Raw genomic sequence first — 18,588 nt, forward strand, 5'->3', positions numbered from 1 at the left:
AAAAAAAAAAAAAAAAAAAAAAAACAAATTAAAGTGCAGGCCGGAGACCAAGTCGTTATTTAAAAGGTAATTGAGGACAGAGAGTATAGTTGAATTGTGGCATCATACACACCTCGGAGGTGTATGTATGTTTTCCTTGCTTCTTCTTCTTCTTCTGTATTAGCTTGGACGATTCTTCAATTCATAATATAATACACAGTAGGTGGAGTGCAGTGCAGCTATATACATATTTATATATATAGAGAGAGAATTGAAGTGAAGCTGCTAATTACCAAATATCAACTCCGATAGGATCCTCATATGATGGGTACTCAAGCTCCGTCTGATCTCCAAAACTACAACTCCAAGACTGTAAGCACTACTCTTCTCCATCTTCATACTCAACACATACATATATATATTGGTTTTGTTAATTAATTCCTCTAATAATTTCAACTTTTCTCATATATATCCGCTGGGCTGTTTGATTTCCACTCTCTTCAATTCACTTTCTTATTTGTATTATATATATATTATGTGTGTGTGTGTGTTTTTTGTTTTTAGAGAGAGAGAGAATTATTGTGAGGTAGCGATATATACACACACATAAACAACCTCCATCTCATGGAAGTACGCTAATACGGTCTTCTCCTGCTACCTCATCCCACTTTTCTTTTATTTTTTTTTTTTATAGAAAATGCATTTTAATTCCTCAATTATTTCTTATTAGTCATCTAGCCCCTAACTTTTTACCATTGAAATATACTAAGGATTTTACTTAGTACATAGATATTTTAATAATTTTATATGTTTCTTCTTTAATAAATCCTTCTTCAGTCTTAGTATTTTATCTAAAGAAAAAAATAATAATAAGAGATTTTGATTAACAGATGTAAAAAAAAAAAAGAAAAAAAAAAGAAAAAAAAGAAGGAAAATGTACTAAATATGAAGAGGGAAAATTTAGGAAGAAAGTTGGTTGCGAAAATGGTGCTATCGTGGATCATCACTTTGTGCTGATAAAAATAATATATTAATTTTGCGAATTCTTGTGGTCCAGTGGCATCAAATTCTTCCCTTTATACGGGAGGTGGTGGGTTCGATACTGCATTGTAATAGAGTTAGTAGTATTCAATGGTTACGTTGCTGAGAGTAAAATTGCATCATTTTTGAAAAGTTAGAGGATATATTACCAAAAAAATAATAATAATAACACTTTTGAGAGACTGAAACAATTAACATATGGAATAATTGAGAGAATAAAAATGTAACTTCTACTTTCTTTTTTTATTTTTAAAAAATAACACTTTTAGTGCCTCAATTTTATAAAAACAGTTAATTCAATCTCTCAACCATAGTTGTTACTGCATTTGGTCCTTGAGTTGTTAGTATAGTGGAAGAATTAGTCCTACAATGACACCTTGAGTTGTTAGTATAGTGGAGGAATTAGTCCTCCAATGACAAAAATAGTAATTTTGACTATTAAATGTCAAATGCTTTAAAACTATTTTTGCAAATTTATAGTATTTCCCTCTCTAACACAGCCAATTTTGATGTTTAGCTGTTTAGGTAGCATAACTTAATAGATGCAATGCCTGAAGAAAAATATTATGAAATTACAAATATAACTCAAAAGTTAAAAATTTTGAATATTTAACAATCGAAATAATATTTCTCTTACATTGAAAACTAATGGCGCTATGACAATGACAACTCAATGCAAAAATTAAAGGCAGTAATGCATATAATTAAAGACTAGTCAAGTATTTGTGCGCGATTGGAGACCAAAAATGTGAATTTTTTTTCGTTTTCATTTTATTTTATTTTATTTATCAAAGCTTTAACCAGAATATTACTTAAAAGAGTACGTAGATCTTTAATTTCTTGATAAGAATCAGGGTGTTTGTATTATATAATAATAATAATAATATCAACTAGACCATATTACGTTGACGTTAAGGCATTCTTAATTTATTTCACACTTAAATGTATGTTTGAACTTATGGTGTTGACTGACTTTAACTCAGAAACGCAAGTCTATTGATAGCCTCCAAATTAAAGTCCAATCTCCATATAGATCAGATCAGATCAGATCAGATCTTTGAGAAAACTGAAGTGGCGTGGCTGGCGTTGTAATCCTTCCAATTATTAAATCAATGAGGCACATGTATCCCCTTAATTTAGTTTACTTCAGTTAAATAAATTGAATAATAGTCTTTGTTCTAGTAAAAGGTCAAGTCCAACAATTGATAGCTAAAAAATTATTGAGGGGAAGTTGATGAAGGGTTATATCTAGCACCTTGCCTTTTCAAAATGTACTGGTAATATATAAGGAAATAGGATCAAGTGCTTACAAGTTACCATTACGCCAAAAGCTTTAGCTAGTAACTTTAATTTATGTTTTTATAGATTGGCATTACATTTTGTAAAGGCTGGTCCAATAATTGTCTAATTGGATTTGAGTCTTTATTGGCCTCCGCTATCCTAATCATTATTACTGACAGGTTGATGAAAGATCTGCAAAAGAAAAGGCAATTGACGACTGGCTTCCAATCACTTCATCAAGGAATGCAAAATGGTGGTACTCAGCTTTCCACAACGTGACCGCCATGGTTGGGGCGGGAGTTCTGAGCCTCCCTTACGCCATGTCAAACCTGGGATGGGGACCCGGCGTGGCCGTGATGGTCCTATCGTGGATCATCACTTTGTACACTCTCTGGCAAATGGTGGAAATGCACGAAATGGTGCCCGGCAAACGTTTCGACAGGTACCACGAGCTAGGGCAGCACGCCTTCGGCGAAAAGCTGGGCCTCTGGATCGTCGTGCCCCAACAATTAGTCGTGGAAGTTGGGGTCGACATAGTTTATATGGTCACCGGGGGAAAATCTCTCTACAAATTCCACGAATTAATCTGTAAACATCGCAAAAATGGTCATCACTGCAAGGACATAAAACTGACCTACTTTATCATGATCTTTGCCTCTGCCCATTTTGTCCTCTCTCACCTCCCCAATTTCAATTCCATCTCGGGGGTTTCTTTAGCCGCGGCGGTGATGTCGCTGAGCTATTCCACCATTGCGTGGGGGGCGTCGGTGAAGAAAGGGGTGCAAGAAGGGGTGGAGTATGGGTATAGGGCCCACACCACGCCTGGGAAGGTGTTTAACTTCTTTGCTTCTTTAGGGGATGTGGCGTTTGCCTATGCTGGGCATAATGTGGTGTTGGAGATTCAGGCTACTATTCCTTCTACCCCTGAGAAGCCTTCTAAAGGACCTATGTGGAGGGGCGTTGTTGTGGCTTATATTGTGGTTGCTTTGTGTTATTTCCCTGTTGCCTTTATTGGGTATTGGATGTTTGGGAATTCTGTGGAGGATAACATTCTTATAACCTTGGAAAACCCTACTTGGCTCATTGCTATGGCCAATATGTTTGTAGTTGTTCATGTCATCGGAAGTTATCAGGTACGTTGTTATGTCACTATTGAGTGTTGTAAGTTAAGTTATGCATCAAATTAAAACTATTATATATACACTTTCCTAACACCCTTTTCCTGCCCATTTCGTTTCTAGATTTATGCAATGCCGGTGTTTGATATGATCGAGACGGTACTTGTTAAGAAATTGATGTTCAGGCCTACTTGGTACTTGCGTTTTTTCACTAGGAACGTCTATGTGGGTAAGTAAAGCAAACAGTCAAAATGCAACTTTATTTCGAGAGGTCTAGTGCTTAACTTGGCTCTTCATGAGCCTCTGCCGAACAGTATATATATCCAACCTGCCTAAACCATGCATATACTACCTGCATTTCTGAATTTGATTATATTATTGGATGTATGCAGCATTCACAATGTTTGTTGCCATTACCTTCCCTTTCTTTGGAGGGCTTCTTGGATTCTTTGGAGGTTTCGCTTTCGCCCCAACCACATACTTCGTAAGCAACAAACACTTCAATATAATTTTCTAGCGTTAAACGTACAAATTATATATATAGCCTACTTACTATGGTTTCAATCTTGCCTGCAGCTGCCCTGCATTATGTGGCTTGCCATCTACAAACCCAAGAAATTCAGTCTTTCTTGGATAGCTAACTGGGTATGAAATGAATGCGCTACATTATATATATATGCATATATGTTTGCTGCCTGGATTTTGGCTTTAATTTGTGTTTTAAATTAAATCCTTCCCTTCATATCATATGATTTCAGATCTGCATCATACTTGGAGTTCTTTTAATGGTTATAGCACCCATTGGAGGGCTGAGACAAATCATAATACAAGCCAAGACCTACAAGTTCTACTCTTAAGTTCATGGCATGAAGGCATGGATTAAAAGTTCCATAGTCAAGAAAATTCTGATTGTTTTGGCTGGAGTCATAAACAGTATATAATGCAGGCAGCATCCTCAACTTCTTGGAGAAGCTGATGGAATTGGGAATTTAGTGCTAGCTAGCTAGCTGGATGGGAAATCTTGTCCTTTAATTTGCCGCTCCTTGTTTTACACTTATAGTGTGTATACATCTTCTTTTTGTTTTTATCAATACTTTGTTGTGCAATCAAGAGAATAATTGAAAGATGTGTTTTAAGTTAAAAAGCAAAGTTTAGTGATGATACAATAATATTATTTATAAATTGATTTTCAATTAGTCTTTTTTTTTTTTTTTGAGTAAAACTGCATATATTACTTAAATAGAGTCAAGCTCCAAAACATGAACAAGAGAAGGAAAATGGACCAACAAATAGTCCACACGATCAAACTTGGATAAGGCCTCCCTAGCAAAGAAATGGGCGACAATTAGTCTTTTCTAAAGAACGGAAATTTGATTATTTGTGACTCCAATGCCAAATTAAATTATTTGTTTTATCTCAAAAAATTAAATAATCCCTTAAGCTTTATATAAAAAGTTAAATTTTTTGAAAATTATAATTAAACTAATCATGTTATTTTTTCACATTGAAGTCCAAAAAGCTCAAGGCAAATTATTCTATGAATCTAATCCAAAATACATCATTCATATACTAAATGTTCACAAATTATTTTTTGAGACAAGACTCTGTTACGATGTAGTATCTGTTCATAACTACTTTCTCAAAGTACTGAAACACAAATAGTCAACAATCGCCTACCTACTCCCCTCCATCTCCATATGAGAGTGTAAACCAGATGTCACTTGACCACAAGGTCTTTGGCAAATGTTCACAATTTATATACTGAATGTTCACAATTCAAATTGTGAACATTCCGTATGTAAATTGTGAATTCAGTATATAAATGATCACGGATCCACCTTGTAAGGTGGACCCAAGTCCATTATATAACTATTGGCAATGACGCAAGTTGCCACCTATATTTTATATTTAAATTGTATTGTAACTTCAAAACATCATTTTGGTGAAAGATTGGAAACCTCAATTTCCACAGCTTCCAATCCAATACAATTTCGTCACTCTCTGAGTAGGTTTCCCCAGTTTGGTTATCGCATCCTTTCACAATTTACATTACTCTGATCGTTTCCAAGTTGATACTTTGTATAATACATGGGAACAACGGAAAACATCCTATTCAGTTTCACCTTCCTCTAGAGAATCTTGGTCGTTTGGGAGCTTAGGTGGTGGCAGTGCCTCGCATTCGTCCTCGTCATCCACTTTCATGTACAGCCCTAGCTGTTCCAGCGGATTATTGCCGCCTCCAAACTTAAAACTTCCTAAGCCATCTTGCAAGTGTTCCGGGCTGGTCTCATCTGCAGAGCTAAGCAAGTGCTCTGGATGGCCGACTCCACTCAACATCTCCAGGTCTTCGAGGAACCGGGAATTCTCATTTATCTCCACCGTCTTTTCCATCTGCAGCAAGTACTTCGTTTGAAGATCCGATCATGTATGTGTATGCAAGATATTTACTCGAGTGTAACAAGTTTTTTAACTGACCTTGAGCAGTGCTTGCCTTGCAGCTTCTCTCTCGAGTTCTCTTTTTCTCTTGGCCTCGGCTGCAGCCTCCTCTTCTGCTCGTTTTAGAACTTCTTCTGCAGCTTTAGCTTCTGCTTGCAACCGAGCTTTCTCTGTGAGCAGGGCAATATGGGTCAGTTACCTTTGCATACAACAATATTTTAAGCAATGTTGCAAAAATCCCGCATAGGCGCTAGGCACTGGCCAGCAGCCTAGCGTATCACCATAATCGATTGTCTAGGCGGCCGACTAGACCTCCAGGCACCGACTGGGTCATTTCACTCAAAACGACATTGTTTTGAACAAAATAACCCTAAATTGTTCAAACTCTGTTTTTTAGGTTAATATTTAATATTTTAGTATTAACTATTAAAGTATTAAATATTTATAATTATCAAGTCTTAAAAAATTTAAAAATTTTAAACAAATTTTTCGATTAATCACCGCCTAGGCGCCCCCGATTGCCCGAGGAGCGCCTAATGATTTTTTCAACCTTGATTTTAAGAAAAGTAAATTACAGCGGTTATGACTAAGGTCTCACCCTTTTTCTTTTGCATCTCAAGTTCCTCCCTTTCACGCTTCAGTTTTTCAGGATCTCCCTTTTCATCCTGCCAGACAATGGAGTCTCCTATGATCAGGTCAACCAAGCTACCAAGAAAAAGTGCACTACAGTAGTAAAATACCTACCTGCACAAGCGTCTTCTCACGAGCTTTCAAAATTGTATCAGCAAATCTGTTCAGTAGAGCAGCCTTATAGAGCCTTTTGGGGGAGACATGCCTCCCATCCTGGGTGCTCTCCCCTAAAACGTTAAATGATGATGATAAGACTTGACTATAACTACCTATAAACCAATTCCCTCACTTGTATTTCTTACCATCCTCTTGGCCCTCTGAATCACTCGAGTTTGCCTTCTGCTGTGAACCTTGTTCATGGAGGCGGTCCAACCCACAAGGAGATTCTGTAGGAAAGCACAACTATGAAAATTAATTAGCAAGTACTTTGACCGCACAAGAAAAAGCAAAAAATTAATCATGAACTTGTGTATTACTTATGTATTAGCAAATTTGGGAATAGGTAAACCAGAACATTATCAAAATTTTAGAACTAACAATTGCCAGAATAAAGGGGACCAAAATAGCCACCTCGATGCATAATTTAGGGTTGACATTGTCTCACCCAAATAATTGAGGGAGTAATTTGACCATTCATACCTATTATAAGAGCCAAAAGTATAATTAACCATCCAAAAAATATTTATGTATTCGTGATATATCAACATCACATTTGTCTATGTAAATGCATTTTCACAATTCTCATTGCAAAAAGGTGCTCTTTCCACACTAGTAGCAATCCTCAGTGTAAGTGCTAATCCAACAATCATATCTCAAAAATGTTTTGTTTTTCTTTTTAATTTTTTTTAGAGATTTCATTTTTCATTTCCAAATTCTAGTACTAAGAATCCAAAAATTTCTAATTGATTTTACAACATAATTAGTAAACTTTATTTTACGTCACAAGATTGTTACCCATTTTTTAAACTTGAGGGGGTGCAAAAACATAAGTGGATGAGGCGAATTCCTCATCCACAATGCATGTGGCTCCACCAATGAATGAAAACAAAAATAACTGTGTGAATTGTTCAAATGATCAACCTGAATTGCTAGTTGGGTCCTCAGCATTAACACAATCATTAGTTTCCTCACCAACATTCCGTTCAATCTTAACTGGAGGATAACTTGAGATTGGAGACTCATCTCCACCAATATCAATCTCCTCTTCTTCAGGTTCATTACCTGTAATTTAAATTAATGGTATATAAGGAGCTAACACACTAATATTGTCTTTAAGAAAGCATGGGGAATTCAAGAAGCACAATTTAAATACTAATAACCTTTGTCTGCTTGCATTGATGAATTGCTAAATCCAGAATCATTTTGCAGCTGAAACAAAGATGCCCAAAAAAAAAAAAGCCAAGGTCATTCTTAAAAGCATAACCTCAAACCATGGTGGAAAATCCAATTTAATAGTGGGAGATCTTTGCATTGTATACTGGAATACCTCTATCTCACAATGTTCCGCTTTTGGATATTCGCTTTGTTTGTTTTGCAAAAAGTCATCTAGAAGCTTTCTCAATTTGAACAATGTATCATCACCGAGAACATCAAAATCAATCTCAATCTCATCTTCCATAACCTCTGCTCCATTTGAAGACTGTCCCTTCAGAAACTCAATTATGTTATCAGGAAGATCTCCCTGAAATTCTTCCAAGTCTGTGTTTAATTTCTGTTTCTCCTCATCCGTCATGCTCTTCTTTAGAGGTTCTGGCGATGCAGTATGATGTACAGGAGAAAGATGGGCAGTATGATGTACAGGAGAAAGAGGGGCAGTATGATGTACAGGAGAAAGTTTCCTCTTTTTTGAAGAAGATACAGTCTTAGTCATTTCAAATTCTTCATGCAGGACTGGATTTTCTTCTGCCGGTTTAGCTAAATTCATATGAACCATTTTCTGAATAGGTTTCCATCTCACTTCGAAAAATTTACTCAGGCTATCAGCCAAAGCATGGACCATATTCCCAGGTGGATTGTATGTCATAGCATTGGAGAAAGTCAATCTCACATCAGCAACAAAATCCAGTGGACTCAAGTAATGACCTGAAGTAAGCTTCTTCTTTACTGTCCCAAAATCCATAGGTTGTTTGATAATAGTAAAATAATCAGGGATATTTAACTTCACTACATCAACAGGTTGGTTAAACCACTCACAGCCCTTTTGTGTCATCAACTTTCTCAACAAGCCCTCGCATTTCTTGAGTATCGTCGAGTTCGTATTTGACTGCTCTAGATCACTTTTCAGAGACTCAAACCTTCCTGATGTACCCCGATTCCACCACCGTGGCTTCTGGCCAAGAGAGCTTGATTTTTCCCCAAATTGTGAAGAATGTTTGAAGTTCTGACCATGTGGCCCTTTGTGTGTGTTAACAATTTCATTAGAAGGTGGGGCTGCAACAGATTTTGTCTCTAGCAACTCAAGTTTCTTGAGGAGAATTCGGACATCGCCAAGTTCGGATTTCAACTGCAGTACTAAGTTCTTTCTCTCAGACAAAGATAGTTTCGATAATCGAATAACATTTGTGGGCACAGAAAAACCATGCTGGGTGGAAGAATTCAAATTTTTCCATTTTTTCCGAGAAGCCATAGAACCCTCAGAAACAGTAATATCAGTGTCAATTCTTCCAGAAATACCAGAAACTTTGGATCTACAAACAGCTGAATAGTCTCCAGAAACTCTATGCTTCTTCAGCACCATCTCCTTCGCATGAAAGCTATATGCTTGAATCTGTTCTTTATATCTTTGCCCAAATTAAAAAGACGAAATCTTCAAATATTCCCAGAGTACAAATTAGACCTGAAATCAATATGAAGGCGCAGCCAATCAAACACAAGTGTATCGGTTCCTCATTATTTATCCACTCTAAGCCTAACACACTATAAAATCAACTTCTTGCTCACTTCAAGAACCAAAATTGTGTGCCAAGAACGAGAAAAAGAAAACTCAGACAAGACTTACGACCCAGGGAGGGTTATCCCCTTATCCTATCCAGAGATAACCCTAATTCGTTGAACAACATCAAAATCCCAATCCTCAAATAGTATTTGTGAACACAGAGAGAGAGAGAGAGAGAGAGAGAGATGAGACAAACCTAGTAAGAGAGTGGCAGAAGAACGCTCCCGCAATCGCAAGTAAAGGCGGCTGGAAATCGAATAAGGGTAATGTCGTAAAGAAAGCTAATACCGTTCAGCTGTTCACAGCGCGTCTATTTATAGACAATAGTCCGTAGAAGGATCTACGCAATTGCTGACCACTCTCCTGTAAATGTCAAATATACCCCTCCAATTTGACATACTTTGGGCCTGTTTACCAACAGTAAACTGTTTTCTATTTTCTAATTTTTCAGTTTTCATTCTCAGTTTTTCATTTTCTATTTTCTGTTTAGAAAACTTGTTTACTAACTCTTATTTTTTCAAATTTATTTTTTTAGAATAATGTTATAAAATTAACAATAAATTTAATTTCGAGTGATTTTTAGACCATATATTTAAAATATTTTAAAATATATTTAGTTTAAATAGAATAAATATAATTTTTAATTTTAAGTCCAATTTGTAAAAATTTTACATTTAATATCCGAACCAAATTTATATATGCATATAACATAAATAAAAATATATCCGAACCAATAACCTATTAAGTTCACATAAAATTTAGTTTAGATAATACTAGTATTTTCACCCGTGCATTGCACGGAATGAATTTGTTCTAATATTTTAAGAAATATTTGAATTGATATACAATTATATAAATTATAACATCGAATATGAGTATGAATAAGTGTATAAATGCAATTATAGTATGAGTCTTCCTTGCATGCAACAAATATCACAAAAATTCAGTGTTCTAAAATAAGTGTATAAATGCAATAGGTAGATAATTTACATTATTGCATCATATTCATTAATTTAATTACATGTCGGTTAGTTATTGCAAGATCTTGAGGTACACTTATATTTTGATATTCAGTAAGTATAACTATATTAGAGAAAAAAATTTACATGGAAGTAATGGGATAATCAGTTGAGTAATTGTTGGTTGACCGTAGAGCGTTGTGTTGGAGGAAGAAGATGATATATAGTGAAGATGATATTGCCCTTCACTATATATCATATTCTTCCTTCAACACGTTGATATTCTCTGGACAAATAACTGTTGGAAAAAAATTAGCATAAAATGGCATTTTACTGGCAATATTGTGGTACAAATATATGTGGGGTCCACTTTCGATTTGGGTCGAGTCAAAGTGGATTCGTGTTCTTCGTAGTTAGACGAAAAGATTGATATATTGTACGCTCAAAACTGATAATGGGTGAATGAGAAATTGGTTCTCAAAGTTGACCCATTTGAGTTAGAAAAAAAACCTTTCAAGTAACTTTTGTCCCACATTAATTTGAGAAGTGGTTTGCACCACTACTTATACAAGAGTTTTACTAAGGCTTATTGAATTGTATAGCATAGAGGATCTCTCTCGCACGCAAGGGTAGAAGGGGTGCAAATGAAATCCCAAAATGAACTTAAAAAGGCTTGCATTGCAGAGAAATATATATTACCATTAGTAATTCTAGTCTAGAATTGTATTACGAATAGGAACGTAGGGAAGAATATATTTTATTAGGAATTCTATTTTAGTTTACAATTGTATTAGGGATAGGAACTGTATTACCATATTTTACAATATTACGCAAACCATAATATTATAGGTCTGTTTTGGACGGGAAATTAAAACTGAGGAGCATTGCAGAGAAATATATATATACTGAATTATTACCATTAGTAATTCTAGTCTAGAATTGTATTACGAATATGAACGTAGGGAAAAATATATATTTTATTAGGAATTCTATTTTAATTTACAATTGTATTAGGGATAGGAATTGTATTACCATATTTTACAATATTACGCAAACCATAATATTATAGGTCTGTTTTGGGCGGGATGTTAAAACTGAGGATATTGTTTTTATTAATAGTATAGATTGCATTGCAGAGAAATATATATACTGAATTATTACCATTAGTAATTCTAGTCTAGAATTGTATTACGAATAGGAACGTAGGAAAGTATATATTTTATTAGGAATTCTATTTTAATTTACAATTGTATTAGGGATAGGAATTGTATTACCATATTTTCCAATATTACGCAAACCATAATATTATAGGTCTGTTTTGGGCGGGAAGTTAAAACTGAGGATATTGTTTTTATTAATAGTATAGATTGCATTGCAAAGAAATATATATACTGAATTATTACCATTAGTAATTCTAGTCTAGAATTGTATTACGAATAGGAACGTAGGAAAAAATATATATTTTATAAGGAATTCTATATTAATTTACAATTATATTAGGGATAGGAATAGGAATTCTATATTAATTTACAATTATATTAGGGATAGGAATTGGAATTCTATATTAATTTACAATTATATTAGGGATAGGAATTGTATTACCATATTTTACAACAATTATATTAGGGATAGGAATTGTATTACCATATTTTACAATATTACGCAAACCATAATATTATAGGTCTGTTTTGGGCGGGATGTTAAAACTGAGAATATTGTTTTTATTAATAGTATAGATTGCATTACAGAGAAATATATATACTGAATTATTACCATTAGTAATTCTAGTCTAGAATTGTATTACGAATAGGAACGTAGGGAAGAATATATTTTATTAGGAATTCTATTTTAATTTACAATTGTATTAGGGATAGGAATTGTATTACCATATTTTACAATATTACGCAAACCATAATATTATAGGTCTGTTTTGGGCTGGAAGTTAAAACTGAGGATATTGTTTTTATTAATAGTATAGATTGCATTACAGAGAAATATATATACTGAATTATTACCATTAGTAATTCTAGTCTAGAATTGTATTACGAATAAGAACGTAGGAAAGAATATATTTTAATAGGAATTCTATTTTAATTTACAATTGTATTAGGGATAGGAATTGTATTATCATATTTTACAATATTACGCAAACCATAATATTGTAGGTCTGTTTTGGGCGGGAAGTTAAAACTGAGGATATTGTTTTTATTAATAGTATAGATTGCATTGCAGAGAAATATATATACTGAATTATTACCATTAGTAATTCTAGTCTAGAATTGTATTACGAATAAGAACGTAGGAAAGAATATATTTTAATAGGAATTCTATTTTAATTTACAATTGTATTAGGGATAGGAATTGTATTACCATATTTTACAATATTACGCAAACCATAATATTGTAGGTCTGTTTTGGGCGGGAAGTTAAAACTGAGGATATTGTTTTTATTAATAGTATAGATTGCATTGCAGAGAAATATATATACTGAATTATTACCATTAATAATTTTAGTCTAGAATTGTATTACGAATAGGAACGTAGGAAAGAATATATATTTTATTAGGAATTCTATATTAATTTACAATTATATTAAGGATAGGAATTGTATTACCATATTTTACAATATTACGCAAACCATAATATTATAGGTCTGTTTTGGGCGGGATGTTAAAACTGAGGATATTGTTTTTATTAATAGTATAGATTAATATTTTTGAACTAATATTTAAAATATGTTTGGATATATTCATTTGAATGACATGCATATAATATATAATTTTTATTTTGAATTCTAATATTATATATGTAAAATTTCAATATCCGATATCTAGACCAAACTTGTATCCGATATAACATAATTAAAAATATCTAAACCAATAATCAATTGAGTTCAATCAAAATATAAAATGTGGTATAGATTTCAATTTTTAATTTTGATAATGTGAATGATGTAGAGTTTTAAGCATAAACAAATATGTTATGTTTAAATAAGTAATGCAAGTAGAAAAGATAGAACACGATGATAAGTAAAAGAAGATGACAATGAATGTAATCATAGTAATGAATAAACATGTAAGTAGATAATGGTGAGAATGTGGTTATAGTGACATATAGTCTAATAGATGATAGCTGATTCTGTTTTCCATTTAGAAAACAGCTTTTAATAGTGTTTTAGTTTTCTAGAAAACTGGAAAATTATTTCCTGTTTTCAAAATGAAAAACTGTGTTAGTAAACGTGTTTTCTGTTTTCCAGTTTTCTAAATTTTCAGAAAATTAGAGAAAATTTCCAGTTAGTAAACGCATGTTTTCCTCAAATATGAGCTTAAAACAAAATCTGAGCTTAAAGTTTTATGAACTTTAAAGTTTAGAGATATTCAATTCGATCAGACTTTTAAAAAATCTTAAAAAGTCATACGGTATTCGATTCAGATTTTTAAAGAGTCTTTAAAATTTGAGTGGCATCCGATTAAGACTTTTAAGAGTATTTAAAATTCCATTGGTATTCAAAAGTAATACTCTTTTATATTATGAATTTGGCAAAAACTTGTGTGAGTTCATCTCACAGATCCTTGTCCATGAGACATGTCAGGTCAAGATCAAATGTAATACTAATAATGAACAAAATGTTTATTACTTATACGGGAAAATGTAATACTTATACATCTATACTATCTATGCTATATATAAAAGTAAAATCCTCCTATTTTATTTTCCCGCCCAAACTTTTGTAGTAAATTAATTAAATATTTTATTGGTCAAATAATCAATAAAGCTTATTTGATAAGAAAATATAAAATAGAAATTAACTAATATCTATTAATTGGTAATATTATTTCTATATTCACGTATTAACGTAATAACATAATTAATACCGTATACAAAATACATATTAATTAGGAAATAACATAATAGCATAATTGGTAATATTATGTATGGTATTTTATAATGTAATTGGTAATATTATTATTTGCAAATTTTGCTTATTCTTTTTGATGTTTCGTGTAGAAAAGACATATTATATTAATTAGGTAATAACATAATAGCATAAATGGTAATATTATGTATGGTATTCTATAATATAATTGATAATATTATTGTTTGCAAATTCTAATTCTTTTAGATTTTTATAATACCGTGTAAAAAAGATATATTAATTAGGTAATAACATAATAGCATAAATGGTAATATTATGTATGATATTCTATAAAATAATTGGTAATATTATTGTTTGCAAATTCTGTTCCACAAAAAAGCATATACACGCACATTCAGTTCCACGAATGAAGATTTTTTTCATATTTTTCCAATGGTAATTTTGCATAGGGTTGCATTTTTTTTCCTATTTAAACAGATCATAATGCTAAACGTAAAGTTGTAAGCTTCCAACAATTTTTTGCCTCTATACTCTCCTATTTACATCAAAGAGCAATAGCGTCAACTCAAATTGAGATTGTTGGTCATGAATTTCATCCTAGACACAAAAGGAATCAAATCAAGTTTAGACTGGTGCGTATTTATTGTCTTCTAGAGACAAGAAGTGCATAAACAATCAGCTCTAGTCCACGATGTAGAGGTATTGTTTTTGTATTAAATTTTAATCATCAGGTAGTGCATAACTTTTGATTGTACCAGCGATTTGTAAAGAGATTGACGGTAAAAATGGTTACCGGGGTAATATTGATAAGTAAGTAATAATAGTTGAGTACAAGAGTTTGCGTGTAGAAAAACAGTATCCCCTAACTTGCTACATGAGCTCCACTATTATACTATACATGATAACAACTACAATTATGAGCACTAATACCCTCCTAGTAAGTGCAACGGCTCTTCTTCATCAGTGCACGGCTCCTCAGTAATTGTTGTGCACCCCCTTTGTAACGGTTCTTTGATGAGGCGGACCCTAAGAACCATTACCTCTTCTTAAGTGACGCCTGCTGCATGTACTGGGCCGTCGCTTGGAGATCCACAAGTGGCCTCCACCATGATTGTTATTGAGTTGTCATCCCGCGTGTTCGCCTCTATAAGTGTGCTCGCCTCTATGCGTCCACCTCCATACATGTGTTCGCTTCCATGTGTTCGTCTCCATGCGTCCGCCTCCGTGGTTGCTGTTGCAGTTCAAGTAACGGGAATTTTGCCTGATATTTGATCTCAGCTCTCAATGAAAGCACCAATGACGGTAAAAATGGTTACCGGGTACAATATTGATAAGTAAGTAAAAATAGTTGAGTACAAGAGTTTGCGTCTAGAAAAACAGCGTCCCCCTTCATGATAACAACTACAAACAATAATGAGCACTAACAGCCTCCTAGTAAGTGCAACGGCTCTTCTCCATAAGTGTCCGGCTCCTTAGTAATTGATGTGCACTCCCATTTGTAAGGGTTAACATGTAAGAGAGGGTTGAGACAATGTAGTATTGGGCTACAGCTATGCCGCTTGACCACAAGGTCTTTGGCATTATACTCCTTATTAGAAGATTTTTTTTTATTAGTGGAGGGCGTTTTGGAGAAGGATAAATGCTTCTCCAAACGCTGCATTTTGCAGGTTTTGGATTTCAGTAGTTTGGAGCAAATAACTGAATTATCAAACAAAAATTTTGGCGCGTTTTGACATGGTCAATCCGTCATTTACTAAACAAGCTGCTGGTGGTGGTTATGTGATGGTTGTGGTAGTAATAATAATAATCTTAAAAGTAGCTTGTAGAGATTATGAGAGAGAAGAGAGAGACGGTAAATAATGCAGAAGATTAAAAATTTGGGAAGACATTTTTCGCTATGAATCTTTTTTTCATTGACCGGAATAAATATTTTTCTTTGACTTTATTTTATTTAAACACCCTCCAATTTAGTCCTCGACTATAGTGGGGTTTTTTTTAAAATTTTTTTTTATCTTTAACGACTTTTTGTGCTTAATTAAGTCATCGACTTTGATTGTTTTCTCATCAATTGAGTCATATACTCATATGTTAAAATAACTTGGTAAGTTCAACACTATTGATACCCAATTTAATCCTCAACAATTATGGTAATTTTACCCAAGTTAGTCTTCGATTTTAGTGATTTTACGCAATTTACTCCTCGATTATATATACTGACTTTTTTGAGATTAATTAGTCATTGATTCTAATAGCCGGTGACTAAATTGGGTAAAACCATCAAAGTTGATGACCTAATTAAGCACAAAAAGTCATTCAGGCCTAAATCGAGAAAAATCACTATAGCTAATGACTAAATTGAGTATTAACTCCGGGAAAATCCAAAAAACGACTTTCGGGTTTCCAAACGGAGCCTTTAATCAAGATGTAATATTGTGGGGTTGAATTGTTTTTTTTTTTTTTTAAACGTGGGGTTGAATTGTTACTTATGAGAAAATGTGTAATACTGATTAGTAACAAATTAATTTATTGTTACTTATGAGAAAAAATGTAATATTTATGAAAAATCTTAACTGTCTCACGTTAGACACTCAAATGAGAAATTTTGTCATTTTTAATTAAAGTACGTAATTGCACGTTTACTTAATGTATGGAAGTATGCCACAATAGATAGAAAATACTCCTTTTGTCCAATTTTGTTTATCTAGTTTGGTTAACGAGACTTGACTGGAGTTATTTTTAATTCATTTTTTCATAATATTAAGTTTAGTATTAGTATATAAAATTTATATATTTATAAACTACATTAAAATTACTATTAAATAAAAAAATTTAAATTTGGAAATAATTAAAAATTACTAAAGAAAATAAGCAATGAAGAAAGAATTGGTTTGACCAATGAATAGTAAACATGACGGACAAAATGGGACAAAACGAGTAACATTTTGTGTGTAGATTTTATTAATAAAAGTTTTAATAAAATTATATCAAATATAGGACATTATTACCTACAGTCATGACGTGGAAAGTAACTTAGTTATTTTTTGAGTTAATACCCAAAATATTTCTTACTTATAGTGATTTTTTTAAATTTTGTCCGTAACGATTTTTGTGACATAATTTAGTCCAAAATTTGTGTGCTTTTAGTCGATGTAGTTCTCAATTTAGCTTTCCATCCACTTGTTAAATCCGGGGTTAACATGTAGCAAATATCAACAAAACTTGTAAGCATGCAAGATCTAAAGTTGGTAATGAAATTGAAGCCGGCCTCATAATTGTCATGTAATAATGACACAATATATGGTTACCAGTGGCTGGGAAAAAATAACTATTTTATTAAAAAGGTAAAAACTTGTGTGAGACCGTCTCACCGTGAGACGAATTGGATTGGATCGGGACAAGATGAAAATGTAATACTTATACGCACAAATGTCATACTTTTATGCTCAAATGTAATACTAATTAGGAATAAAATTTTTGTTACTTACAAAGGTAAGTTTAATACTTTTAAGGGAAAATACAATATTTTTACATTTCGATTTAAAAGTATTACATTTTTCCTCAAAAGTATTATATTTTCCCTTATAAGTAAGGGGCAATTGTCAACATTACTTGTTATGAAAAATGTAATACTTTTTCTTTTATAAGTAACAAAAATTGTATTCCTAATTAGTATTATATTTGAGCATATAAGTATGATATTTGCACATATAAGCATGACATTTGCATGTTGTTTCAACCTTACCCGACCCGTCTCACAAATAAGGATCCGTGAGACAGTCCAACACAAGTGTGACCCTATTAAAAAAAATATAAATAACGGTGACTTCTAACACAAATTGTCGTTAAAAGATTATTTTAAAAATATAGTAAACACCTACGACAATAATTTTTAATTATAAAACCAATGTTAAAAATATTTTTTTAAATCATTTATGACATTGATTTTTCACAAACCGACATCATATTATATATATATATATATATATATATTTATGATGTCGATTTTTCATGTCAATATTTTGCAAAATTGACATTGTATATTATTATTTGAAAAATAAATTTAATTTTTCAACATCATTTTGCTTTGAAATAGGAGTTGAAAGTATTTTAATAAATTATTTAACACGTCAGTGTTTTAAAAAATTGACGTCTTATATTTTCTAATTTACTACATGAAAAAAATCAACATTAAAGGGGTAAAAACTTATGTGAATACCCTTTTTTCCTGTTAGTGTATTTGGCATTATTATTTATTATTAAATAATATTATCACATACATACATATATATATATATATATATATATATATATATATATATATATATATATATA

General features: G+C 32.5%; 3 protein-coding genes across 3 annotated transcripts in view; 1 reads left to right on the plus strand and 2 right to left on the minus strand.

The window, feature by feature from the left end:
• Positions 1 to 78: 78 nt before the first annotated feature.
• On the plus strand, positions 79 to 4,612 carry LOC116000061 (lysine histidine transporter 1-like). The gene is made up of 6 exons (XM_031240073.1): positions 79 to 351; positions 2,481 to 3,434; positions 3,543 to 3,648; positions 3,812 to 3,903; positions 3,996 to 4,064; positions 4,178 to 4,612. The coding sequence occupies exons 1-6, from the start codon at positions 301 to 303 to the stop codon at positions 4,274 to 4,276; spliced, it is 1,371 nt and encodes a 456-aa protein (XP_031095933.1). The 5' UTR covers positions 79 to 300; the 3' UTR covers positions 4,277 to 4,612.
• Positions 4,613 to 5,298: 686 nt separating this feature from the next.
• On the minus strand, positions 5,299 to 9,692 carry LOC115999096 (transcription factor GTE8-like). The gene is made up of 9 exons (XM_031238858.1): positions 9,617 to 9,692; positions 7,972 to 9,321; positions 7,805 to 7,868; positions 7,566 to 7,706; positions 6,788 to 6,871; positions 6,600 to 6,712; positions 6,454 to 6,520; positions 5,895 to 6,025; positions 5,299 to 5,810 (listed from the first exon to the last, which is right to left on the minus strand). Exons 2-9 carry the CDS (start codon positions 9,220 to 9,222, stop codon positions 5,529 to 5,531), a joined length of 2,133 nt encoding a protein of 710 aa, XP_031094718.1. The 5' UTR covers positions 9,223 to 9,321; positions 9,617 to 9,692; the 3' UTR covers positions 5,299 to 5,528.
• Positions 9,693 to 15,055: 5,363 nt separating this feature from the next.
• LOC115998736 overlaps positions 15,056 to 18,588 on the minus strand; it is a 6,499-nt gene continuing 2,966 nt past the window's right edge. Inside the window, exon 2 of the mRNA XM_031238383.1 lies at positions 15,056 to 15,517. The gene's annotated coding sequence lies outside the window, so the exon portion shown is untranslated. The remainder of the gene's footprint in view (positions 15,518 to 18,588) is intronic.

The sequence above is a fragment of the Ipomoea triloba genome, chromosome 12, assembly GCF_003576645.1.
Source record: "Ipomoea triloba cultivar NCNSP0323 chromosome 12, ASM357664v1".
NCBI lineage: Eukaryota > Viridiplantae > Streptophyta > Magnoliopsida > Solanales > Convolvulaceae > Ipomoea > Ipomoea triloba.